Source organism: Anopheles cruzii, chromosome 3 (assembly GCF_943734635.1).
Source record: "Anopheles cruzii chromosome 3, idAnoCruzAS_RS32_06, whole genome shotgun sequence".
NCBI classification, from domain to species: Eukaryota; Metazoa; Arthropoda; class Insecta; order Diptera; family Culicidae; genus Anopheles; species Anopheles cruzii.
In genome coordinates this window covers 77,431,943-77,458,966 of record NC_069145.1, presented here as the reverse complement: position 1 = coordinate 77,458,966, position 27,024 = coordinate 77,431,943, and the positions used below count along the sequence as shown (strand labels likewise).

At 52.1% G+C, this 27,024-nt stretch overlaps 1 protein-coding gene across 1 annotated transcript; it reads right to left on the bottom strand.

Moving 5' to 3' along the window:
• Window positions 1–757: 757 nt before the first annotated feature.
• LOC128271041 (phospholipid-transporting ATPase VD) lies at window positions 758–26,614 on the bottom strand. The gene is made up of 11 exons (XM_053008473.1): window positions 25,518–26,614; window positions 6,313–6,493; window positions 6,070–6,249; window positions 5,851–5,975; window positions 3,536–5,783; window positions 3,287–3,457; window positions 3,028–3,213; window positions 2,756–2,956; window positions 2,492–2,679; window positions 2,272–2,412; window positions 758–809 (listed from the first exon to the last, which is right to left on the bottom strand). Exons 1-11 carry the CDS (start codon window positions 26,612–26,614, stop codon window positions 758–760), a joined length of 4,770 nt encoding a protein of 1,589 aa, XP_052864433.1.
• Between the last annotated feature and the right edge of the window lie 410 nt (window positions 26,615–27,024).

The window sequence follows — 27,024 nt, the reverse complement described above, 5'->3', positions numbered from 1 at the left end:
CGCCGACCGTTTGCTCCTTGCCAGATTTGGCAGCATCTTGCTCTTCAACCGTTCGTCTTTCAACACATTAAATGCATACTTGTTTCCCTCTTTCGGCCCTCCTTTTATTGTCATCCTAGCTAGAGAGGAGAGAAAAGGGACTCATCATCACTTTTCCGGTTTGTTTCTTCACTTTTCTACCCCACACACACACACAATGTGCAAATGTACATTCCAATAGAAAGTCGCTACGCGCCTAATATTAACCTTGTCTAGCAATACATTCTCGGTTCCAAAGCCATAAGTGCACAAAGTGGCTTTCGCTCCAGTAAACATTCTTTCACAGCCGCAGGATCGCATCATCCGTTAGTTACTGATTATGTGTTTCGTGTCGCTCTTCTGATAGTTCTGCTTAAGTCCAACCTTTAGCGTGTCTATCATACACGAGGATCTTTTTTTTTTGCGTGGGAAAACCGCTCTCTATTAGCCCCTTTGTCTACTGAATGCGAGACAGTATTTCATCTGATAAATATGCTTCAGCTACACGTTTCGGTTGCGGGCCGCACAATCCGTGTTCCGTGCCCTGTGTCCGTCCTCTCTACTAGCATTGGGTTAAGGCCTCCACAGAACATGTTTGTGTCTGTTTCTCGATTTTGATTGTTTTACATATCACTGGAATAATGAGTCAATTCACGTTGTCTTTCATAACCCGGGAGCTCTAAGCGGCCACTGAACGCTGATCGTTGCGTGTCACGCATAGTTCGTAAAATGTGCACGTTTACAAACTATCTGTGTTTACAGTCTTATGCGTAGTCCTGTGATGGGAGGCTCTGTAAAAAGAAAATACGGTCGGGTCATTAGTCGTGAGCGAACGGAATTCCCCGTTTGATTGGTGCTGCATCGCTTTGCCGTGTCGTAGGGGTCGTGATGACAAAGGCAAGGTGGCAAAGTGTGTCGTAAGCGAACGAAAAAACACATCAGAAAATAGAGATCAGCTACAGTTTTAAGATCCATTCGAAAATAACTGAACCGAAAAAGGTTTTAACTTCTTTTTGTACACAAACCTTGCCCGTGTGCTTCCGAGTTTGCCAACAAGTCTGTGATACAACCAACTATTTATAAAAAAGGAAGGATACTGAAAAACAACAAACACACACGCACAGAGCAGGGAAAGGAACACACGGAAGCAGTAGAGAAAAGGCTGAAAAATGAATAAAACTCACCTCGACCATATGTAAGGTAACAAAACTGCACACACAACTTCAACAAAATTCACACTTCTACGAGTACGAAGTCAGGTAATACAAACAATAGAGACAAACTGAAGTGAATAGTGTTTACAGAAAATATAAAGCGTTATAACGGAAACTGAGCCTTACGGGATGTTAATTACCGAGATGTTATGTACCGAGGCTACTTTCAACTTACCTTCGATGGGCGCATGGGAACTTTTACAAAATAATGACTGTCTGGAACAAATAAATGGAAGGCATAGGGCCCAATGAACTCATGTGTGTAAGTGTTGGAAGAGAATGTTAGTGGTGATTAGTAAGAAGCATTGTAGAGATGTGTTACTGCTTAGGTTAATGAAAGTTTATCAAACTATTTATATGATCCAAAATTTATAGGGCACAAATCAGTATTGGTAAGCAGTTAATCAATCTTTAAAAGATAAGCGAGATCTAGTAAAGCCTCTACAAAAATTTCTTTAAGAACCTCGAACCCCAAAGTATTTCATATTTACAAACATGCAACAATTCCAAAATAATAGAATAAAACCATAACCGAAAACCAACCCCGTGTAAACCATCACCAGCACACGAAAAGCAGAAACTTTTTCAAATAACAAAGCAATGATTCCGATAAAAACATAGATAAAAATGGCCGAAAGGGTACCAATGCAGAGGAACACAGCACAACAAGGTGCAACACGTGAACGGAAGCATTCTGAAAGTTATTTACCCCCAAAAAGGCTCTGTTTAGCAAATCGTACAATGAGCAGCCTCCGTCTAACTGTGTGTCCCGGTTATCACAAGAAATGGGCAGAAGATGATGATGGGGAGGGAAAGTTGAACGGGTCCTGGCTCGCTTTTCTGCGGGCCCATCCACACGGCACGGGCGGTTCGGGTCGGTTCTAGCTCTTGCCGCCGCCGCGCTGGTCAGTAACCGAAGCGCTGCCGGGGGGCATTGCGCTCGAGAATGCCACCGACGGCGGCCGCGTTCGCCGAACGCTTGCGCGTGATCAGCGTGCTGGACTTCGAGTGATTGCTTGAGGTTGTGTGCGTTAAGTACCTGAATATGGATGAGGCGGACGTCGACCGAGACCAGGTTACCAGCAGATTCTCACCTCTTCGTTTCTCTTCCTTGTACTGTAACGTCACCCGGATGCCTTCGCACGGCCAGACGGTGTTTTTGACCACACGATAGGTGAACCTGCCGAACGCGTGAGAAAGGGTACGATCGTAAACTCGATCTAAAGTCCTATTCTTCCCGCCCACCCCGCTACGCTTACCGTGGCAAGAGGGCAAGCACGCAACTGAGCGTCGTGATCAGGTAATACTGCACCGAACTCATGCTTTTGTGGATGACCCAGTAGTTGGACGGCAGTCCGAAGCAATTCACACAGATGGAATTGTACGCAAATGTAAACAGGTAGAACGACACCAGGCTCACCCCGATCGATAAGGCATGTAGGATTGTCTGAAGGTGAGAATCAAAAACGGAATAGGTGAGAAAATGCGCCACAACGAAATTCGAACTTTCGCTCGCCGCTTACCCAGGATTTGATTTCTATGGCACAGTGTAGCAGCATTGCAAAGAGGCAGGACGAAGTAATGGTCGTACCGAAGACCCACACGTCCACGTCCGTGTCCCAGAACGCCATGTTGGCTACGAAGTATATCACCAAACTCTGGTACAGTGCATCGAGCATCGCTATCCAAAACGTGGACCACTTGTAGCCCTTCCCCCGACGGCCCTGTCGAATGTTGGAAGAGAACGTCGCTGTTAATCGACGATCGAGCGCAAATGGCTTCGGTGATCACTTACGTGCTGGTAGAGGCGCGGATAGGCCAGCAGAAGATCGTCGATAATTTTCTTATCATACACACCGATTGCCAGCGGAGGCAGCGCCGTGAAGAGCAGATTGTAGATCATCAGGATCACCTGATCGATCATGACGGCACCGGAGAATCCGCAGTAAAACTGATACCAGAAGAGCAGGAAAACAAAGACCTGTGCGAAAGGAGAGCCAAAAAATGTAATCCTTTCCTTTTAGATGGGATCTTCATCCAGAATTCCAACTTACGGCATTTTTGTAGAAAAAGTAAGTAATCATTCGCGCCAACCGATCGTAGTTCCAGTGTCCGTGCACGAGCAGCAGCTTCTCCAGCAGCTTGAACTTGGCGATGGAGAAATCAGAAGCCATGACTGCCTGCATACCCTCCTGACCGCAGATACCCACACCGACGTCGGCCATCTGCAAAGCAACAAAAGGAACGTTCTCGTTAGCGAACCCGCGAACATGGATGTGGCCTCGATTGCCCTCCGACGTTACCTGTATCATGGAAACATCGTTCGCTCCATCACCGATCGCGAGCGTGCTGATGCGCAGCTCCTCTTTGACCACCTTCACCAGGAATGCTTTCTGCAGTGGCGTCGCCCGGCAGCAGAGCACCGACGAGCAGTAGCGCGTAAGGCGCAGGAACGGTTTCGTGAGGTTGGACCGCAGGTCCAGTATGAAGGTGAGTGTTTTACCATCCACCACGAGGGCGCGCGGTTTGTCCAGCTGATCGAACGCATCGTCGTCGTTGGGTGCGCTGAGGGCGATGGCCCCGGCACCGGACGCACCGTTCAGCTGCTTCTCGATTTCGTTGAGGTAAAAGGTGATGCACGCTTCGGCCGAGTCGCGCGATCGGGCCGTCAGCCGGAGGATGTCCATCTGCGAGTTGAACAGTTTGGCCGAGTAGGCAATGTTGATGGCCGTTTCCGCCTTATCACCGGTCAGCACCCAGATGACGATGCCGGCCTGCAGGAGCGAGCTGATCGCCTCGGGCACTCCCTCCTGGAGCCGATCCTCGATACCGGTCGTACCGAGGAGCGTCAGGTTGCGCTCGAGTACGATGAACGAATCGCGCATCTTGCGCTCCCGATTCTCCATGCTGAGCTCGCACTCCTGGTGCTTACTGTACCATTCGCTAAACTCTACCGGGTCAAGCTTCCGCTTGGCCATCACCAGCACTCGGAGACCCTGGCGGGCGTAGATGTTTAGCTGGTGTTGCGTTTGCTCGCGCAACCGATACTCGTCCGAGTTGGGCAAACATGGCAACAGATTGGGCATGATGCTGCTGTCGGCACCCTTCGTGTAGAGTGTCAACTCCTGTGTGCCAGACCGGCGCACCACTACCGACATGCACTTGCGTGCCGAATCGAACGGCAGCACCTGTAGCACCTCGTACTCGATCACCCCTTCGCGCGGCACGCTGACGAGGACGTGGTTGGGACTCCGATTGACCAGACAGCAGTCGTAGCTGAAGGCCGCATTGACGAGTGCCAACTCGTCCGGACTTTCTGCCTCGTAGATCGGCCGCCGATCAGCAGGCGACGATGAACCCTGCGACGAGCCCTGCGAAGTGGACTTCTGGAACTTGGAGCCATTGAACCGATTCTTTCCCGTGCTGCCGATGCTGCCGGTGCTGTTCCGCTCGGTACTCTTGAACACTCCACCGCCACCACCGTTGCACCTCGACCCGCTGGCCACGCTACCGAGCTTGGCAACGAGTGACTTCACGCGCGCCGTGGGCGTTGTCAGCGATTTGAGGCGCATCGGTGGACTCTCCGACATGGGAGACGTTTCCGCCGAGCTGCTGATCGGGGACAGCGATGGCACGTGGGACCGCAGCTGCAACGAGGTAGGTGCGGAGCTTGGCGGTGGCGAAGGAGTGATCGAGCGGCTCTCGGTAAGTCGCGCGTATCGATCACCGACCGACGTCGTCGGTTCACAGCCCGTCGCTGCCGCCGAAGAACCCGCTGGTAGTTGATGGTTCTCGATTCCATCCGCTTCCAGGAGTGCTGGCCGCACCAGCGTCACGCTCGTCTCACTGTCGTTCATCTCGATCACACCGCTGGCGTTCATGTTGTCCTTGTGCGGGGCCGCACTCACCACCACCGTGTTGCAGATGGCAAGCACCAGAAAGAACTCTTGTATCTGCTGCGGAACGACCTCGTTGCTGGGCGCTGACGATGCAGACGATGGTTCGCTGCCACGAAAGTTCTCCAGCAAACTCACGTTCGGCTGCAGTATCGGCACCGGGGCCCCTATCTTGTTCAGTTCCTTTTCCTCCTCCGTCTCCGGGTGGTTGTAGTCGACACCAACGATCGTGCACCGACGGAAGATCATGCGGTTCTCCGTCAGCGTGCCCGTTTTGTCCGAAAACACGTACTGTATCTGGCCGAGCTCCTCGGTGATGTTCATCGCCCGACACTCGGTCCGCTTGTTCGTGTCCGCATCGTACAGCTCGATGTTGTTGTGGATGTGGTACACCTGCATCAGCTTGCACAGCTCGATCGTAACGTACAGCGAGAGCGGAATCATGATCTGCAGGATGATGACGAACGTCCAGAACGCCAGCAGTCCCTCGTAGTCGGGGCTAATGTCGAACGGTAGGAACGGAATGCGGAACGTCGTATCGTTACTGCCACCATTCTCGTGACCGTCCGGGTCGGAGTCGACCGCGTAGAAGCCTAGCCACATCCGACAGCCGACCGCACCGATCACGCACAGTACGATCAGAATGATAACGCACCTAAAATTGATGAAGCATATTAAATTTTTGCATGTTTTGGCCTTTACGCATTAAAATAATCACGCACCATATCACATCGATGTTCATCTGTTGCTCAACCCGGGACCGCTTGTACCGGGGGCCACTGTTGTTGAGCATGGCCTTCGTTTCGTGCCCAGCATACACCACGATACCTTCCGCATAGTCGGTGTTCTGGCAGATAAAAGAAGAAAAATAGTCAATAAACCGTGCAGAGATACCTGGATTTTAATGTCGGCCACACCACCTGTGTGGCCGACACTCTTACCTTCAGTCGGCTCTCTCGCAGCAGCAGACTCTCCGTCGAAATCGGCACGCGCTCGCCGGAAGGGTGTATGACTGCGCCATGGAAGCGATAGATTTTCGTCGTCGGTGCATCTACCTCAATCCGGCTGGTGAACTTGTTCGGCGCGAAGATATGCTGCTTTTCGACGAATCCCCGCACGACCTGCAGGAAGCCAACGGTATGAGATTCATTGTGCGGCACGAATCACCCCCGGGTTGGGCTTACCTGACGGCGCTTCAGATTGGTCTCCCCGTCCAGATCGCACGTATCGATGTAGCAGACACCGTGCGGATCGCTCGACTTGAGCAGCAGGATGTCGGCCGGGACGGTTTCGTTGTTGGACAGGTGGACCAAATCGCCCACCCGAATGTCTTGCCAGAGGACTTTCTTGTACCGCTCCGATTCGCTGCAAATAAAAGGAAGGCAACAGCGCGGTCAGTTAGTTATTCAAAGCATGTGTTGTAGGTACAGTTCTTGGTCCAGTTTTAGGGGTTCCCATTGGCGGACCACCACCACACGAGAGGTCCGCCTCTGTATGGCGATGGCGTCGCCGTGACTGACCAGAATACCTAAGATATGCTAATAGATTAATTTATATGGTCAAAAGTTCAGATCCATATTTGCTCCCTCCTCGCGATCGACCGATCGTTGAACCACACGTTGACGCCCGGGGCCCGGGTGAATGAGCGTGTGTTCGTTTCAGTTACAGTCGGAGCTGGAAGTGTTTACAGAACGTGTACCACTCTCTCTCTCCCCATTTTCGATGGTCGTCATAATTCATGAGTCGCCCATGAAATTTATGAAACGTGAGGGACGCGGACGCAGAACAGATTCTCGCACCGCACCGTAGTATGTTGCTGTGCGGGGCGTAGACCCCGCGTTGGCATTAATTACGGAATCAGTGAGTGTCAAATGGGTCAACTTGTATGTACAATGATGTGCTGTTTTTTTGGTTTCTCGATCAACGAGCGACGTTGGCAGTTTTTCGTTCGACTAGAATTAGAGATTCAATTATGGCGTTCTGTTGAACGTGACTCCGGGCTTCGTGGGCTACAAAGTGAACAAATTGTAATCCACAATGCGCCTCGGGAGTTGCTGACTAAACAAAATGCAAAACAAGGTCAAGTATTTTTTGATCTTTCTTTCCGTTGGTTTATTGCGTTGCCATTTCAACGTTAAAACAAACATTGAAATATTATCCACTTTCGGCAGGAATACGATTGCATGGTGAGAAGCGTATTCTCACCAGCAAAGCCATTCAATCTCATGCTCACTAGCCCACCACAACATTTTCAACCAATGCCTTCTTTGATTTTAGGGTAAACTTCCGAGTGCAGAGTTGGCTACTAAATGTTATCGATTCGATCGGTCGACAACTTAAATGGCCTCGACACTACCAGGAGCTAGATGCCGTAGTGCTATCGTTGAGCAACAATAGATAATGCGCGAATGCCGTGCATCAGCAGCTGTGTTCGTTGCTTTTCAAATTCGTGTCCTTCAGTTTACTCCTAGAATTAACAAACGGCAACCGATATAAATGTATTGATGCTACTCGCGGCACGCACTTGGGATCGGTTGAAACACACAACATAAGCCAAACCAAACAAAACAAGATCTTTTCTGCGTAAATTAAAAGCAATTGCTCTAAATTAAAAGCAGCTCTAACGAAATAAAAGGATTGCTTTGATTGTGTCAGAACCATACAATAGTCCTTACGTGCATTACTAAGACGATTGGTGACATTCTGACCACGAACCGCCATCATTGGTCAACCCCGACTCTCGACGAGGACTCGAGAACACGTGGAGAAAACAGTTCAATTACTTCCGCTCGAAGATTACATTCGGTTCCGTGTGTACCGTGCGGTATTCACGGTCATGGAATCGCCACCGACCGACAAATGACGGTTCACGGCCCGGCGTTGTCCCGGGCTCGAGGAGAAAGCTCTGCTACCGGGTTCTGGCCGCCGGGTGCTTCGAACGGACGCCGACGACAATGGTGGCCTTAGTGTGCTGCGCGCCAATAATGCCGCTTTCTAGCGGCATGATAGATGTTTTCCTTCGATTACTTATTCAATCATGTACCGAGTCAATTATTCATCCACGGCCTCGCCAGCGCGGATTTATTTACCAACTCCCTCCCGCGGACCGGCCGATCGACGAGCATGCCTGGAAATTCCGTTGCAACGCCGCTGGCATCGGCGTGACCGCTGCGGGACAACATGTGTGACTGTCTCGCATCTCTCTCTTGCGCGCGTTTTTTTCTCATAACTGAAAGAAACCGATTGTTGATCAATATCAATAAAAGATGCATCGAGTTTATGACTAGGAATTCATCTGACACATGTGCACCACGGGTTGGAAAAGTCGGTTGAATCTCGGTGCGGATTTGATCACTTCGGTTCGCGTGAAATGCCACTGGCTGGCGTAGAGAGGTTGGTGGCCAAATGCGAAAGGCTTGATCGTAAAATAATATGGTACACAATATTACATTCCATCAACCGCTGACACTGATTTGGGCCGATGCAATGGCAAAAAGCGAACGGAACAAGAAATAAATCGACTCAAGGTTTGGAAGACGAAAGACACACAAAAGACGGTTGATGAAAACAGACAAGAGTCAAGTTCATTTAAGACCTTGAATAAAAGCTCTTATCAAAACTTAAACCAGATCGAGGCCGTATGAACGTGGAGCAGAATCTATATATCGTTTTTGGCACTGAGACGGCTAGCTGACGGTCCTTCGGAAAGAGGTTTTCCCGAAGTGTCCACCTAGGTATGCCTCGTTGATGAACTCACTTGATGGTTAAGGTTATGGGACAGTAAAAAAGTTCATCAAAACTACTCCGTTACCAGAGGCCCAGAGTCAGTTTTATGCTGCGAAATGAAATATGTTTCAAGCAACATTGCTCTTTTCCAGAACCATCCTCCGTTTCGTTTTCGTGCCACAGTCGTCCTTCTGTGCAGCGGGCCCTTAGGGGGCACAAAATTGAACCGAAGATCGAATGCACAGCCCGATATTTCGTGCGCCTCCCCTTATTACTGCAGCATTGCGGTTACGTGTGGCCTCTGACATTGGCACGGTTCCCCGCGGCCCGACAGTCACGGAAGTCACGGAAGCGACGAAAGTGAAGCCAGCGTTCCGCCCATTCCGGAAAAGTTCAATGTAAAGCCCGCGAACCCCATTCGGTAGCGTGATTACCTTTTCCCGTTCCACCGGCCAACACTCTCCGGTTGTCGAACGTGACACACACAGGTGGCCAGGGGGGGTACCGACGCCATTGATTGATATTTACTGTGTTTTGACGTCCGTCCCCTGTCCAGTGACTAGGCGTGAGCTTTCCTTTTTTGTGCCCCACACACTCGGCGGTTTTCCTCGGCGGATCCGAGGGGTCCGAGAGTTGAGGAATTTAATATCTGACTGCACGAAGGTTACCCACCCCGTTGGGTCCACACACGGCCGCGTACACATAAAAGGAGCCTGATTGCCATTGCCGCGCCGCTGCTTCCTTCCGTCCCCTTTCGGACGCTGTTATCCTATGGGTGGTCGTCGAGGTTGATGTTGGACGGTCACTGGAAAAACGTAGGTCGCGCACACCGTCCGTGGCCACCACTGGCGGCGAGTTCAAGATCGTTCGCACTTGTGCACATTCCCATAAACGTGACCGTAGGTAAACATGGTGCATGCTAACTATGCTGCGATGGGATCGCCACCGAAGGTGAGGATTTTTCAAACCCATAAACCCAATAAGAACGTAATATGCCTGTTCATTTATGTTATATTTTTGGGTAACTCTGGCCTTTTTGTAAAATATGAGCAATTAACAGTCCTTGACAATTTTATGGTCATGCTTGAGTACCTTTTTTATCATATTTAATTGTTTCATTTCACTAGAAAGCTCTCCTTTAGGTGGCGCTGTTTTCTCTTCTTATCGTGTCAACAATGTTATCATCTACATTCGCCGAAGGTGCATTTGCATTCGAATTGAACTATGAATATAAATAGACATCTTTAACCATTTTTGACTATGATTTGCGGTTTTACATTAATTTATGCTTCTTTCAGCAGCGTGCGAAGGTAAAAATTTACTAGCGTGTCACTGGAGGGCGGCCCACACCACTCTTCGGATGATGAATGATATTTAATTTGTGGCACTTTCACTGTTCCGCTGACCGAGTGTGCCCCCACCTGAATGGCCACCGGAACGGGCCATCGATTTCCCTTGACCGGAGCGAAAAGCGGAAGCCAAACAGACGGCCGGCCCGTGCTCACGTGACCGAGTGTGTGTGTGGCAAGGTGAGCATAAGCAGTAATGGGCCAGGCATGGGAACGCGGAACGCGAACACGAATGTGAAAAAAGAGTTATGCTCGGTATGTCGCTAGGCGCTCGCAATGCGGGCCCCAAGGTAGCCCCGGTCATGGTCACCCCGGCAGGTTACAGTGCGCCTTCTGCGCTCAATTAGCCGACATGCCGGGCGACAAACGCGCTCTCTGGTGACGCACATTACCAACACAACCGCCCGATGGTTAGTTCGCGGGGTGCAATACCGGGCCTTCGCCACCGCCACCAGCTGGCACGAATCGGTGCCGCCGTTTACCATTCACTTCCGGGAGTGGTGGGGACGCGTGGCTTGGTTTTTGCTTCTTTCCAGTGCACAAATCGAAGGATAGCCGCGGACCTTGAACCTCTAACTCGGGCGAGCAATAAAACCCCGCTTTCGGTGGGGCTCAAAACTGGTTCGAATTCCGTCTTCCGCCCCTCGGCGGGGGGCGACTCTGACCGTTGCTTACGGTGGGGACACGTGCCCAGCCGAGAGGGGCCACACATGGGCCCTCCTCTCTAATTACCTTCGGTTAGTTCTCCGTCACGTGCATGTTTCAGGCACTGGCTCTAAGCGGCCAGTGGTTCCAATTTTGTCCCACGCCGGGGCTTTAGAAAAGTCGTGTAGGTTATTAGAAATGGTGAACGTCGCTGTTCTTCGGATTCTTGTCCTCATCACGTGCGAGGACATTTTTAGGTTTCACTGGACGGTGAGTTTTGTGGGGCCAATAATAACTCTGCACCGAGCGAAGGTTCTAGCGAACTTAGCTCTTCAATTCAATTCAATTCTTTTAAATTAAGTAAAATTTTTCTTGACCCATCAAATATTCTGGCAGAATTCTCTTTCTTTTTGCCGTGTAAAACTTTTTGTCAAACCTACGTGAGCTACACGGTTCGTGTTGCTCATGTTTCGATGGAGATTAAAAATTAAAAATGCACAGCAACAGGTCCCATTTCTCAAGGGCCTGCAACTATTGCGTTAAAAGGAGCCACCACTCAGGCATATTTCACCCAGGCAGGTAGGCAGGTCGGCATCGGCGTTCATTATGCACGAAGCTCTACGCGAAAATGGCACACCAATGCTTCCCTGTCGCTTTCGAAGCGCGATAAACATATGGTTTGTGTGGTCTATTATTACTGACCGTGCCGTGGATGACTTAGCGTGGCGAGTGTGCCCGAGGAGGCGAAACACTTAATGACAAACTGTCGCGCTGGTGACTGACTGTGACTGAACATGTCTCACACAAAGTGAGTACATATTTGCATTGCCTTACCGAACGACCAACTTCCTGTGGGAACGCAGCTCACCGGAGGCACATGTTAGTTGTTCACAATGTTTGAAAATACAGTAAAACTGTGAAGGCAACCGACAGCGTAGTTCTGAGCAAATTTTATTATTCAAACCTCGCACGGCCGTAACGTTTAAGGTTTTGTAAAGGGTTCTTTACATGGACTTTGGAAACACTAAGCAGTTCAGGTTAAATATTCTAATACTCATCACCTGATCATTGCCATCGCTCATAGTTCAGGCTATATAACGTATTTATGTGTCCTTGAACAACCAACTATTTTACCTTACTTTAAAGGCTACATGTTTTTGAAACAAACCGATAGACCTATGAATATAAAGCACAACAAGCTCTGCTGCTAAAATTTACACAATTTTTACAACAAACTGGCCATTAAAATGCCACTTTGATAATAATGTTTCAGTCAATGTCTACTTCGATTGCCATCTGCTAAATAAGCAACATTCAACCTCGATCGTCGCTTACTTACCCAACCATATTTTAAACTTAAGCAGTACAAAAAAGACGTTGTGGCGTTGTTTTAAAAACATTAAGTTTTCTTGAAAACATAAAAAAATTGCAAAGATGGGTCGTCGGCAGAATGAACATTTTTTACAACATAAAACATACAATTAAAGGTTTAAATATTTACTAGAAGGTGCTGGCTAGTATTGGTTTATGACTCAAGTAATATCTGCTGAACACGTCAATGAGTTTGTCTTTTCGTAACAGCATGTCATAGCAGTTACATCCTAATACCTAGCATTGCGTAGCTTTGTGTGCAGCTCGCTGCACATTCTTCGATCAGCCGATCGGTTTGATTCATGACCCATTATTTGGTTGCTGCTCTTCTCAGCAGCTCAACCGCTTTAAAGAAGATTCGTTAGTCAGCTAGTAGCAGATCCAATTGATGTCGGTCCCCACACTCTGCTCTGCGGTGGCCGGGCAGAAAAAGGCAGCATTCCACCGCTGGCGCGACTCGCGACTTATTGGAAAAATTACTGAAGCTTGACGCAAGCGGCCCAACGGCCGCCTCCGACGTCAACGTGATGCACCGTCGTGTTTAGAAAACGTGGCATAAACACGGTCCGGCTTCCGGGATGGTTGCTCCGGGAGGGAGCAAATATTTGCCTTTTACCGCCCGAAAAAGGTTCGTTGTTTTCTATTTGGGGTTCCCCACCCGAAAAGCACCGCGCCATTCTTCGATCGGGAGAGCAAAAAACGAACACTGGCCATAAAAATGAGCACTCCTTGTTCGAATGGCGAAAAACACGCGTTACGCGAAAAACCAACCACTCTCCCCGGGGGGGGTCTTGTAACGTGGTCTGGACCTTTCGCGGAAAGTAAGCCATTTTGGCTCCCAGCAGCGCGTGTTGAGTGTGGTTTCGGTTTTTTTTTCTTTCAACCCCCCGCATTAAAACACTCGGCGATGCGCAAACCATCTATCCGCCCATTTGGATGGGAGACACAAGATGGTGACGCCGACGACGACGACGATGATTACCGGCATCACCATAATGTTGGTGCACCACACTCGTAACTCGACAAGCATACACTTTGTTGTTATGATTATTGCCTCTGAAGGGCCACGCGAACGAACACGGCCACCACACCTTCCGGGTGTTCGTTTGGCGGGGGCGCCACCATGACGATGAGGCGGCGCACCCGACGCGGCCTAACCACAAAATGACTTCTTTTATAATTTGTTGTACTGTAAACAAATGATCCAACAATGGTTTGATGGGTGCTGCCACCGTCGTCGCCGGGACCGAACTGCGGTTCCGCATGAAATTCGTTTTTCCATCGATCGCGCCCCCCGCCTAATTGGGGGGCGGCGCGGGTTGATGGAATTTCCCAACCGCAGGATGACGCCGCGTGACACGGCATGTTCTTCGTGTGACCAAAAAGAACGTGCTGGGCGCGCGCAGCACAGAACTCAATCTCGTCCTTCAAACCGCTTCACGCTGGTTTTGGGGCCGAACCGAACCGAAGGAACGAAATTGGAAATGCGGTGAATGCGCGACGGCGACCGGAAAATTCCGTTCCAGATCTGCCTTCCATGGCGTGACAGTGCCAGTGGGGCACGGTTGTTCCGTGTCCACGGCCGGGAAAAGGAAGCAATCGCCGGCACTAACTATCAACAGTCAGCCGGGCGGCGCCCGACTCCGGAACAATTAGTTGTTGGGTGACTAGTGACTTGGGTGAGACTTAAATAATTGAACGTTGGGCGATTGATTTCGGCGGCGGGGAGCGAGCTACAGCGATTATGTCACAACATGCGGCCAGAGCGCGCTTCCTCGTTCACCTAAATGTGGGCTTTAAAGCTAAACCCCCGTCGCGGATGTTAATTTCCGTCCGCGACAAACGGTTTAATTCTTCTTGGGGCATTTGGGGGCCGTAAAGTGCCGGAAGGATTGCGTGGACGCAAGAGCTCGATTCTGACACACTTCAAATGAATTTCTGCTTGTTTCTTACCTCAATTGGGTGTGACTAACCTCGTTTTCTACCGCGGGGAATTTTGAAACCTTACTTAAATAAACACGATAAATATTTGTGTCGTAATGTGGCGTTCTATTAACGGCCGATGATGCCGAAACACTCAAAGTAATATCACAAGAAACTTCGTTCCTTCAACAATGTTGTTGATGTGACATGGCCAACTCCAATAATAAATCGACGCAAAAATAGCGTTTGCGGCCAAACCACGCGTTGCTAATCCAGGATTTCGGTGATAAGAAAACGCCGGTAATCCAAAATAATCTACAACCCTCGGCGGGCGATTAGCGGATAGAGAGGTCCTCCCCTCCGGAAAACAATGGAACCCCATCGGGCGCGGCAGAGCAGCGAAGCAATTTCTCAATTAGCCGGCATTATCTACGACTCAAAGGAATGGCGCTTCGCCCATTAGGGCGCAGAGCATAAGAGTCTTCTCGCTGGCCCAACTTCTTATCTGCGCTGTAGAGGGTCTGGTGGTGCCAGTGCGGCTCCAGCAATTTTCAATGAAAATGCCAAAGGTCTTCGGCTGCTCCTCCGACCGATTCAAAACATCCAATTACCCGGCCACGTGGGCGGGCGGGGATTTAAAGCGATTACCATAATAATGATTGAGCCGATGAGCAACATTCCTGTGCGTGTGTCTGCTGCTGTTGCTGCTGATCGGGGTCAAGGTTCACCCCCACGCAGCTGATAATAAGGCCGTGGGCAGTTATCGCATTTACTATTCATTCATATTGGCCCGGGTGCCCCTGCTGGCGTCTCAAAGCATCGTTCCACACTCCCTCCTGCGATGACAATATGCTGCGACGGTCCTGGTTGTCAAAGTATGGCGATTTACTTATCGCCCGGACACGCGCGCGTCAACCCCCGTCAGTGTCATCGGTGGTGCTCGGGTTCGAGAGCTCCCGGTGGAAGCGTAGGTCACCGTCCGAAGTTGGTTTAAAGCGAGCGTGTGCCAGGATGATGACGATAGCACTCTGGCACCTTAGTAACTTTCGTAATGTTCCTTTAAAAAAACGGTGGAAATTTGGGACTCAGCGGGAGCTTTTCTTTGAAAAACTGCTATGCACACTTATCTAAAGTTTTCTGTTCCAACGAAAGCCGTAAGAAAATACTGTAATAAAGAAGAGCGGTGTCAATCTTCAGGTCGATCTTTTGAATGAGCTTTTCCAGTTGTCAAGTCTCCTGTGGGAACTTCTAGCCTGCTCTGTTTGTGGTCTGCTGATGCTGCTTTCCAGGAGCTACTCGATTGTCTGAAGCAACCGAAAATTCGTAATGAATTTATTTACCCATGATTAGCCTCGCACTAGGTTGATGTTTAGTGTCGGTTAGTGGTCGAGAATAAATAATGGAATAAAGTATTTAGTTTTCCATTGACCTATTAAGATTTCCATTCACTCCACACCGCGCATGGCGCAGGCGCATCCGACTATAAATATTTACGTCACTCGATTGTGAATTGTGAATATACCAATAGAGTGAAATCAATATTTTGTAGTTTCGATCAGTGGAAATACACGCTCATTCCTTTCCTCTCCTCTTCTATACGTATACATAAAGACGATACATACGCCCATCTGTGCCCAGCGAAGAAAAGTTTTATTTTATTCTAGCATAAACTGAAATCGCAGCAACATTGAAGTAACTACCATCCGGCCGAAGGGGTGGACGATTCTGCAGTGGCCACCCGTCGCTTTGTCGGGTCTAATTCTTTTGGAAAACATTACAAAAAATTACAAGAAGCTTGTCGTCGTTTGCCACACCCCCTTACCATGCTGTCTGCGATTAGAGACCGACTTGTAATCCGTCAAATGACTGACGGCTGACATCATAGTAGACATTGCGGCAAGTTTCACACCTCGCCCATTTAGAGTAGGTAAAAAAGTATAGTAAATAACAGTGTTTTTTTAAGGGATAGCGGGAGTGGTTAAGTCCACCAGCCAGCCAGCGGACACGTGGCACACGGGAGGGCTGGAATGCGCCGTGCCGCACGTTCGAGCATCGCGCGTGGTACAGGCTTCATCAGCCACACATATCGGTGGCGATCCCAAGATTCATCGCCATCATCCGGGCCGCGGCCACGTTCGCCGCCAGGCAGTAGCGCGACCGGCCGATCACCAGATTGTAGTCGACGGTCAGTTTCGTCGACACGTTCACCAGCTGCTGCAAGATGGTGGTCATGATGCCCAGACTCTGGCTGAAGTACTGTAACGAGTAGAAGAGGGAAGAAGAGCGTCACAGCGGGCGTTTGCGGCGAAGAGTTTCCTGAACTGACCGCCGTAAGGAAGGTGTCGGCCGCGATCCGTGCGCTCTGCGGGCTCGCATCCGACAGACCATTCAGTTCATCCGAGAGCTGCTTGAAGTATTGCAGCACGTCGCTCTGGATGCTCTTTACCACACCCGACTGAACCGTGACCGGGGTCCGGACATCGTAGTCGATGCTGGAAACACACCCAGGGAAAGCGCTCCGCAGGAAGCTACTGAAGGAGGTCTGAAAATTGTTCAGTGCCGACTTTATGCAGTTCGTGGCGGTGGCCGACGTAGTCTTGCGGAGGGCCTTATCGAGCGACTCGCCGACGGCGGTGAAGCCCAGGTTGAGGGCCTGGCCGATGCTGACCAGTGGGTTCTCGGTGAAGTTGTTTCGCACACTCTCCAGCCGTGAAACGACAGTCTGCGTCAGGGCGGTAGCATTGGAGTTGTACGTGTCGTACATGGCGGAAGCAGCGGCCACATAGTCCGCGGCGGATCCCCCCAAATACAGGTCGGTAAACGTGGCCACCCGAGTGTTGAACTGATCCACGGTGGTCCGGATGGAGGACTGCCGTTCGTTGGCGGCCGCCTGGAACTGGCTGGTCAGCTGTTGGAAGCCCGTGTACAGCGAACTCAGCGAGTAGTCCAGGTACTGGAAGGCATCGTTGACGTTGTTGAGGAACGTGGCCTGCTGCTCGCTGGCCATCTTGAACCCACTGGCCACGTTTCGGAGGAAGGGCAGCGTGCCCGTTTCCTCCATCTGGGCCGCCGTGGTCAACTGCTGGAGGACCGGATCGATCATCGTCTTCGGTACGCTGCCGTAGAACGTGGTCTGTGAGATGCGCGTCGCCATGAACTGCTTCATGCGGGGCCCGAGCACGGTGCTGTAGAACGTGCCCAGGTCGGCCAGCGCATACTGGATGGACAGCAGATCCGGAGCGTTGGTCAGCTCGACCAACTGCAACCAGGGCCCATACCGGGTCGTCAGCGTCTCGGAACCGAACGGAGCCAACACCGCCTGCAGGTTGTTGAACAGCGTATCCAGGTTGCCACTGTTGGCGTTGGTGGCCGAACTGATCGTGGTGGCGATCAGCCCGAGCTGGGTATAGGTTTGGGTGACCGTGGCCACGAACGCACTGGCGGCACGCTGGGTTGTCAGCGTGGTGTACGACAGGTCCTTTACGCCATTCACCACGCTTAGCACTTGCTGGGCCACCAAGGACAGCTTCGTGGCGGCGTTCGTCAGCACGGCCGCCTGGGCAACATTGGGTGACACCTCGACCCCGTAGAAGGCTTGACACGGCTTTGCGAGACACGGAGAGACAGAGTGTGGCGTGTAAGTTGTAAGCGCGTCTCAACTAACAAGCGACTCTTGATCCCAGTCGCCAGTTCGCACAGTTCGTCTTTTCTTGGCCGTGGAACTTGGAACTTTTAAAATACTCAACCCAAAGTTACAATACTTGGTGTTCCTCAGAATGAGGCTATCTCTGGTATTTCTGGTTCCTGAGACCCCTCCCGGAATGTTTCTATGCTAATCAGATTCCTTCAGTCGGTTTGCTATGTTGACCCCAAAAGACACACCCCAGACCCCATTATCTTACCAGCACCAGCAGCGAGCAAACAACCAGACCTAGCGGGAGCCACTTCATTTTCGGAACCACACCACTTTCCAACTGAACCCAACGCGGAACTCGGCCCGCGGTCGCGGTGGCTGCGTGTCGTATCATCTGGGCTGATCTGGAAGTATGTCGCTGCCGTCTCCACGGAGGAAGGCGCGCGTTGCCACACACGGAACCAGCTGACCAAACAATGTGGGAAACGGAGAAGAGTAAGGTAAATGACCAAAAACACCTCTCGGCAGGCTGTCGCAAACACCGGAGCCAATTATGTTTCGGGGTCTCCGACCAGGGGGCGGGTTGAAAGGTGTGGCGCGGTCGGCAGTCACAGGAAGCAGGTCTGGGATTCCCCCCTCCGAGTAGAGAGAGCTCTACCTCGGAAGAGAGAGTTCGGTGGCACATCCGAAATTCGACCGCCGTCAGAATCGCACCGTTCGAGGAGGCTTCTAGAAGTCTAGTTCCCGGTCTCTGCCGTGCCGTGTGCCCCGTATCCGAACCCAGCTTTTGGTACCGACCGCGTAATAAAGGCTAATATACTGCAACCCGTCTGCGACGGATTGAGAAATGAATCTTCGGCGGCCGCAGCACCACTGGGTGGTGGTGGTTTTTGAGTTATTTATGGCGCTGCAGGTAAGTATATGGCAGTGGAGGAGGACCTTCCCGGCGTCCCCCTGGCGAGCCTAGTGACATTTAATTTTGGCAACCGTTTTGTGTGCAGCTGAGCGCCGGTTCCCCGTTCTTCGGCGTGTCGGTTCAGGGAGGGTTCCGAACGGAAGCGGACATTGGCGTGGCGGCCCGGGGTGTCGGTGTTGAGCTACAGACGGACCGTCAGTCGATGGCAACGTTCGCGACGAAGCTACCGCTGGCCACCCGCGAGCAGAACGCAACGGCTGGAGCCGTCCTCAGCCTGTACGACACTCTGGTGACACGGCTCAGTCGCTACACCGATCGGATCGGGTGGGCTGCCGCCAACACAACAAACACGTCATCGGTCGTCTTCCAGACCCTGACCGAAGCGTACGCCAATGTGACCGGTGCCCTGGGCAACAACTTCCTGGCGGCCATTACCACCATCAGCTCTTACGCGCCCGCCGTCGGGCAGACCCTGTCCGACTCGCGCAACAACATGCTGGCCATCCTGGCGGACGTCAACACTAACCTCGGCCAGATCCAGAGTGCGATGGGCAACTTCCCAAATCCACCGCTCACGGCGAAGGCGATCTTTGCGACGGTCTCCCAGTCTCAGATCGCCAGCCTGGTCGGGGCACTGAATGCCCTTACCGACCAGGTCACCGTATTCAACGGGAACCTGCAGACGGTGGCTGCCACGCTGACGGACGCGAACGACCTGATGTCCGCTTACGTGGCGCTGTTGACACAATCGTTCGGAACCCTCGACGGCCGACTGACGATCCTGTCCACTCGGCTGACGAAGGCAACGGCAGACTTTAACCAGAAGCTGAGCGCCTCGGTCGGCACGGTGTCGGCCGGTGTCCGGGCGTTCCTCGATAAAATAGACAAGTTCCGTGACGACGTTATAGCGCCGGGTGCGACCGACATCGCCGCGATCACCAACGCCTTCAGCAACCAGTACGCCGCCACGTACGCCATCCTGGGGCCGAACGTGGAGGAACGGCTCGCGCTGCTCGTGAGCAACTCCACCGACATCGTGCTGGCCGCGACCCAGGATCTGCTGTTCACCGTGTATCGTGTGGTGGACGGGGCGTTGGCCCGCCTCCCAGTGGCCCCCGCCAAGGGCAAATCTTGCGCCGGTTCCATCCTTCGGCCGTTTGTTCAAACGCTCGCTACGAACATGGCGGCTGACCTCGGAGGCTGCGTCTTCGCGACGGCCGGCGATGCCGAGGACGTCCTTCGGAACGTGCAGCAACAATCGCTCGACGCACTGGTGAAGGATCGGCAGGCGTACTTCAAGCTGTGGAACGATGCCCTCGCCGGAGTCAGCACGTCCAGTGATGCGACCGTGAGGCGCGTTGCCTACGCGAAGCTTACCGCGGTAAGGGCCACACCACCAACTCTTGAGCGCAATCTTGCTTTTTACTAACACTCCCATTTGTTCCGATTCCAGCAAACATCTGGCCAGTCGCTGGACGTGCTGCAGCCGGCCCTGGCCAGTTCCTTCTCGATGTACGATCAGCTGACGGCGGACCTGAATGCGGTGCTCAACCGGGCCCAGCTCTGCGTGACGCTCAAGAGTGCCGAGCTGTCCTCCCAGCTGGTCACCACCTCGATTGCCTACTCCACCTGTCTGGACAGTTAGGCACTGGATTCTTACTTTGATGCGATGCGTTTCCGAAATAATAAGAGCCTCTAACCGATTTAGTAAGGTCGCTATATTATTCTCGACGGCGAATCCACATCCCGGTCTATCTATCGATCCCGATTGTTTGCTATAAAATAAATACTAGCTTCGAACTATGGCATCAAAGGAATCGTTTTTCCATAACCCGGGTTTTGCACGGTTACAACACGCCAACTGTTTGGACCAACGGGAGCATCGAAAGTTCTTCGAGGCATACTCTGATCCACTAACAACGGTTTTTTGCGCCAGTGGAATGCGAAGTTGCGCCGCGGCTCTTTCACCAATCCACGACACACACTTTCCGATATGGCCTTGAGCCGTGGTCCGGAATCAATCTCCTCCAACCGTGGCCAATTTCCGTCGTTTCACTGATTCCGGGAACCGAAAACAAGCCGCAAACGGGGCGAAAGTCCGATCCGTTAAGCCATGATTGCGGTGGTGGTGTATTTTTAGACTTTAGACGGAATGGCGATGGCGGGCCACAGGGTTTTCCGTAAGATATCTCAGCTTCGACCTCCTCACTTCGATCACGAACCAATCTCACGCCACAGCCAAGAACTAAGCTTCACCAAAAAAACACCCCGTCGATTCGATTATTTATGTACGAATTTGGAGACACTACTATCTGCTGGCCTGTGCTGGGATGAACGGATCGGGGTCACAAATGCTTTGTCGGTGCCTAATTGCCATTTTGAACTGGATTTTTGCTGTATCTCTCTCTCGCAAAAGCTTCTCTCCACGATGCTGGCTCACAAGGTTTTTTGTGGAAGCGAATATGTCACTGTCACAGATCGGCCCACCAAAAGAGAGTTTCATTCATTAATATGCTTCTAAATCCTTTGGTGAGTTCCCAGACTTCAATGGGAATCGGGCACAAGATTCCAAGTTCCGTCTGTGGGTTCTTCAGCGAAGTGTAGTTTTGTCTCCTTGAGGTAAGCCTAAAGGTCGAGCCCCGTCGCAGAACGGACCCGGCAAGCCGGAGCAAAGTGTCAACCATTCCCGTAAAACCCTAATTACCTCGTATCGGAATATCGCGGCTACAAGCTTATCAGCATCTCCTATCAACCGCTTATCACTCCACCCGGCTTGGGCGGGGGGAACGCCCAAAAACCAATCCGCGTGATCCACGCCGCGCGCGGTTCCTACGCGGTTCCCGTTAAAGTGGCCGCGCCGTGCACCTGAATAAAATTATCTGCCAAATTGGAGGGATTTGAAGGTTGATAGGTGAGCGCTGCGGGGTGGGTTTACGGCCCCGCATTGGCCCATTGGTACCAATTTTCCCTAATCACCCCCGATAAGCCTTTTCCGGTGGCGGCGGCGGCGGCGACGTCGAACTCATGCGCACACAGTAGGTGGATATGTGACGCGGGTCGAGCCTACGGGCTTTGGCCAGCAGCAGCAGGCACCTGAGCGGAGCAACGCAATAAAGTTGGAGCACTGAAAAAGCGCATTTTCATGCCACAAACGGAACGGAACCAAAGGGTAGGGTGCTGTCACGGAGTTGTTGGCTCGCTGACTGATAAGTTAAAGCGAGCCTCTGCCCCCGCGCCATCACCAGTGGGGGGCTCCCCGCGCCTGTATTCGCTCTATCGGTCAACATCAATTTATCAATGTAATGTGCCCTGGTCTGAGGTTTTTTTTCTGCGTACATCGCCCGGCCGATCGATATTGCGATACAACTGCAGCAGAACTTGGCATGAACCCTGGTAGCGGCTTGCGTGGTCACCAAATTCCGGGACGGGACGCCCCGCACCATATGGCGCGCGCGGATGACCCTGAAATTGAAGTGCAGTGGAGGGCTCTGCTAGGCGGCTTCCGGGAAACGCATATTCTGAGCCTTGGGTCCGGTCCGACCGTTACACCACAACCACCCCACGGGGACGGAAAGTATAAATAATAAGTTGTCCACGTGCCGAACAGGCAGAAAAATGGAGGCGCAGCACTAGAAGAGCGCAAACAGGGCCCCGTTACACCATCCATTGCGCAACCCAGTACACTTGCGGAGATTCACTTTACAAACGTCAACCTCGACCTCGGCCGGCGGCGACAAAGACGTGACACAGCCAATTGCGTTCCGGTCGTGAAAAGTTGCCCAACATTACCACATCTAATCGGGTTGGATTCCTTTGGCCCAATCAGCGGCGAATGTCCTGCGCCGAGACCGCGAACGATCGATAATGGAAAAGGATCGTCGATACGGTCGGTTGTTCCGATGCTGGGCGACTCCGAAAGGGTTTGACCGGTCTCGAATTGCAGATTGTATGACTGCAATCGGTATGACAAATTGTGCAACCCGATGTAAGGGCTTCATTATCGCGTGAGGTTCTGACCAACAACAAATGATAAGACGAACTTGCCGCTTTTGCTGCCGGAGACTGAGATGCTGTTACAATTCATGAGACATACTGGTGCCTTTGTCTGCCAGTTAATCTCTTTCTCTCCACTCAATTCTCAATGCTGTGGGGCGCTCATCAGGAGACTTCAACTTTGGCTTAGGATTCAACAAATTTCGTCGTCTCCGGGAAGTCCAAAGCAATGCTGTTCGAACCCCAACAAACGCCATCGAAAGCACCACAGTAACAGCGATACGTGTTGCTTCTGCTGCTGAATCGAGTGGAATTCCCCGGCCGTTATCACCCTGCAGCTGGAAATACTGACCAGCGGTGGACCAGCGTTGTGTTTCCTCTGTCAAGCCCCATTGGTTATTGTCCGAGAAATAGATGAGTGCAGCGCGTCTTGTTCGCGGGCGGGCATATGGGCTGAAAAGTCCCGACTCTAACAGATGAATGACGACAATCTTATTGCATTCACCGCTTTTTCAGTCGGTACTAATCTTCAAAAGAAAGCTGTCTTATTTTTAAACTACTTCTTGATGAGGAAAAATGCTGCTCAAGCGAAGCAATGGCTTGAAAGGGGTTATAAGGACTTCGCTCCATCAGAAACCACATTAAAACGTTCAATTGCAGACTTCAAACGACTTGGTCGTAGAGACACCGATAATGCAGAAGGCAGCAGTAATTCAAATGAGGCGGCGGAACGCCAGAAAACATCTAAAAAATCCACAAAATCGTGTTTAAATGATCGAAAAGTGAAGTTGCGTGATTTGGCTGACATTGTAAAGATATCAAAGAACGACATGAGGAAGCTTTTGCCTATGAGCGCTATAAGAATGAAATTAGATTATGAGAAGCTGTTCAAAGTGGCAAAGAGGGTCCATCACTTCACTCCAGAATCAAAACGATCGTCATTTGAGTGAAGAGCAAGTGGTGAACCTCATCCAAAGCGTAAGAAAGTACAGAAATCGGCTGGAAAGGTTATGGGCCTAGGTAGTTTGGGAATTATAATATTCATCGACTATCTTCAGAAAGGAAATATCATCAACAGTGAATATTATATAGCGTTATTGGAGCGTTTGAAGGCCGAAATTTCAAAGAAGTCATTTGAACTTCGAATGACTGAAATAGAGGCCTATTTGGAGGCAAAAGATAATTCGTTCTGCAAAAGTGGTATTGAAATATTAGAGCGGCGATTGCGGTGCTATTGATGTAGATAATGTCGATGAATTAAGCTTGTTTTGAAGAAAAATCGCACGTTTTCCCCTCTTAGATTGGGGACTTTTCAGCTCATGTGTTAAATCTACAAACAAAGCCAAGTGCACCATTCAAATAACGCTGGCACACGCCTTTCCCGCATAAGGTCGCGGCGCGAAAACATGTGCGCCGACCGTCCAACAGTCGGAGCCAACAAATCCACCGACTTGGCCACCACCATCGGCTTGCGTGCTCCGTTGGGGGGATTGCTTGCACGAGCTGCAACCTTTACTGATAATTTGTCACCAGCACCACCACCTACGGGTGGACACACGTGGACACCACACGTTCGGCTTTATAGAAGCGCGTGGAAAGAAGAACCGCTTCGAAAGGGTGTCCCTTCGAAACAACAACACGTTCGAGCCGGAGAACTGGAGTACGACGCCAGTACTTCACAAACATGTGACCGTCGGACCGTCGGACCCTCAACGTGAAGGAACGCGCCAAAGCGGCGCGCCACGCGTCTATTGGTCCTCTCGAGCGCCGCCGCCGCCGCCGTTCGGTTTGGCATTTGGCCACTCGGCGCCCTGCCGCCGTCTTCAGGGCTTGAAGATCAGACGTGTACCAGCCAGGCGCGGCCGCATTTGCACAGCTGTTTGTGGCGCACGTCATTACGCGGAATGCCGTGTGGCCACATACAGCAGAGAGGTTGTTTTCTTCGTTTACGGTGATCATCTTACGCGACCCGCCAGTGGATCCTATTTCATTCTTGAACCAAAGAGTGAGCGCCACGTGCGACAGCCACGGTCCGGTCGCCAATTTTCGGTGAAGGAATAGGGTTCTCTCAAGATTTCTTATAGATTCATCAGTAAATCAGTGAGGAATAATCGACACAAAAATAGAACAATATTTTGCCGTACAAATCACTCCATTTCCATTGAATTCCAAAACAGTCGATTCGATTTGCTTACAATTCCGGGCCGTTCTCTCTAAACTCGCAACCAATCGGAATCTCGGAATTCACGCAAACTCCGTGAAGCGGCAACTAATCGATTAACGAGCTAATAACAATAATCGACTGCCCCTGAATCGGACCCAATGCGGGCCACAAACTTCACACCGCCATCGAGGCCAAAGTGTGGCCATATCCTAGTTGTCGTTGAGTCATTTGCTCACAAAATCTGTGGCTGAGAATGCTTGGGCCTCGGGTTTCAGAGGCTACTTCCTCCGCCATCTCGCGCGGTCCAGTAAGTTCGCTAGCAAACAACGCTCAACAGCGCCGCCGACCATTTTATCAAGCGCAACTATCAAGCTGGGCCGGCCCAACGGGACGTGCCCAACGATAAAACATTGATAAACCGCGGAATGGCACATTTTCGCGTTCGCGACCGCCCGAGTGGGGAAACCCGGAAAAAGAAGAAAGCACAAAGTCACCAATTCGCGCGGCGCAGAGCGTGACCGGTGTAAAATAAGCTCCCCAGCCGTCGTTTATTGTTCCCGAATGGAGCCGCCGGAACGTCGGCGGCCATTTGAAGGTCTGTCCCCATCTCTCTCTCTCCCTCTCGCTTATCGGTGGGTGAATTAACAGAAAACCCGTCAAGTACGTACCCGTTGTAGACGCGGCAGGTCGAGTTGTTGATGCGCTTGTCGGACGCCTTCCGGCGCCGATCCTCGAACAGGTCCTTGATCGCGGTGACACCGAGCACGAACAGCACCGGGATCATGGCGATCTCCTTGCCGAACGCGTTGATCTGCGGGAACCAGTTGAGGAGCACGATGAAGATGAAGTACAGATTGGCGATCCGGTGGAACTGCTCGAGCAGATTCTTCGGCACGAACGACAGCAGCGTGTACTTGGTGGTCCGGATCTTGTTGCCGCCGAGCCGCCCGTTCGGGTGGTCGCGCCGTGGCGTCTTCGGGGGCACCGTGTGGTTAGGCACCACTATCCGGTAACCGTGGTCCTCCAGCTTGCCGCTGCTGCGCGCCCGGAAGAACAGGAAGCGCTTCCACCAGGGCGGCATATCGGCCCGCCGCAGCGTGTAGATCGACTCCGAGCGCGACGCTTGCCGCGAGTGACCCTTGGCGGACCCGGCCGAGTTGGCCGAACCGGGCGCGGCCCCCTGGTCGGTGGTGCGCTGCTCCGGCGGTTCCTTGTGGCCGGGCGGTAGGATGAAGTCTGTCTTGGAACCGACCCGGCTGTGTCCGCGTGTCGCACTTGGTGGCGCGTCCATGATCTGGCCCTGCGACAGTGCCCTCTGGTGGCCACCCTTAACGGCCGACTTAAGGGCCGATGGACGCGCACCGGCCACGCCACCCGCCAGACCGACCGTCCCGCCGAACGAGCCCTCGCCGTGGCTGACGGAGCGCGAGTGACCGCCACCCACCGCCGTCAGGGTCATGGCCGGACGGGGGTAGTCGAGCAGAATCCTGCTCGTCGAAGGCACGGTGCTGTTGGTGTTTGTTCCTGCATCCCGCCCCGGGAACATGTACGTCGTCTGACCGCCGCCGACGCCGCCACCGGACTCGCCCGGATGCTCCTGGTGGGGCGTCAGCAGAGACGAGGGGGTCTGGTGCAGCGGCAGATGCTGCTGCTGGTGGTGATGATGGTGCTGGTGACTAGTGGGGAAACCGATGCCGGCCATGCCGCTGGAACCGCCATCCGCCGCCCAGGGTGCACCCTTCGGGAGGTCCTGCTTTTGCGTCATGGCTGCCGGTGGTCGCGACGAACCGCACCATCTAGCCGCTGACCGTGGCCGTCCCCCGCGCCGGAGGAGTCTGGCTGGTCTGCCGGCACCAGACGCACACACACGCACTCACGCACACACGCACCGGAGTGGCCGGATCTTAACTCTCTACAACTCACGATCTTCCGAACCGAATCAACCATCAACACTACGCACCGTCAACATCACACACTCCGCAGGGGAGCGGGTTAAAGCACTTCCCGCAATCACTGTACTGATAATGGCGACCGACGGTGCACCATCGCGGGTCGGACTGAGCACTGTGGCACGGATCTAGCCCCACTAACACCTTCGCCAGTTCTCACGGCACTTTCTGCAAAGAGACAAAAAGAAGATGGACACGTTAGACGGACTGAGGAACTGAGCTTAAC

Bases quoted from the DNA above. Each gene is read 5' to 3' on its own strand.
- LOC128271041 (XM_053008473.1), bottom strand. From the start codon at position 26,614: ATGACGCAAAAGCAGGACCTCCCGAAGGGTGCACCCTGGGCGGCGGAT. The intron at 6,250-6,312 runs GTAAGCCCAACC...GGCTTCCTGCAG, and splicing joins CCAATCTGAAGCGCCGTCAG to GTCGTGCGGGGATTCGTCGA. The intron at 5,784-5,850 runs GTGCGTGATTAT...CATCAATTTTAG, and splicing joins ATGAACATCGATGTGATATG to GTGCGTTATCATTCTGATCG.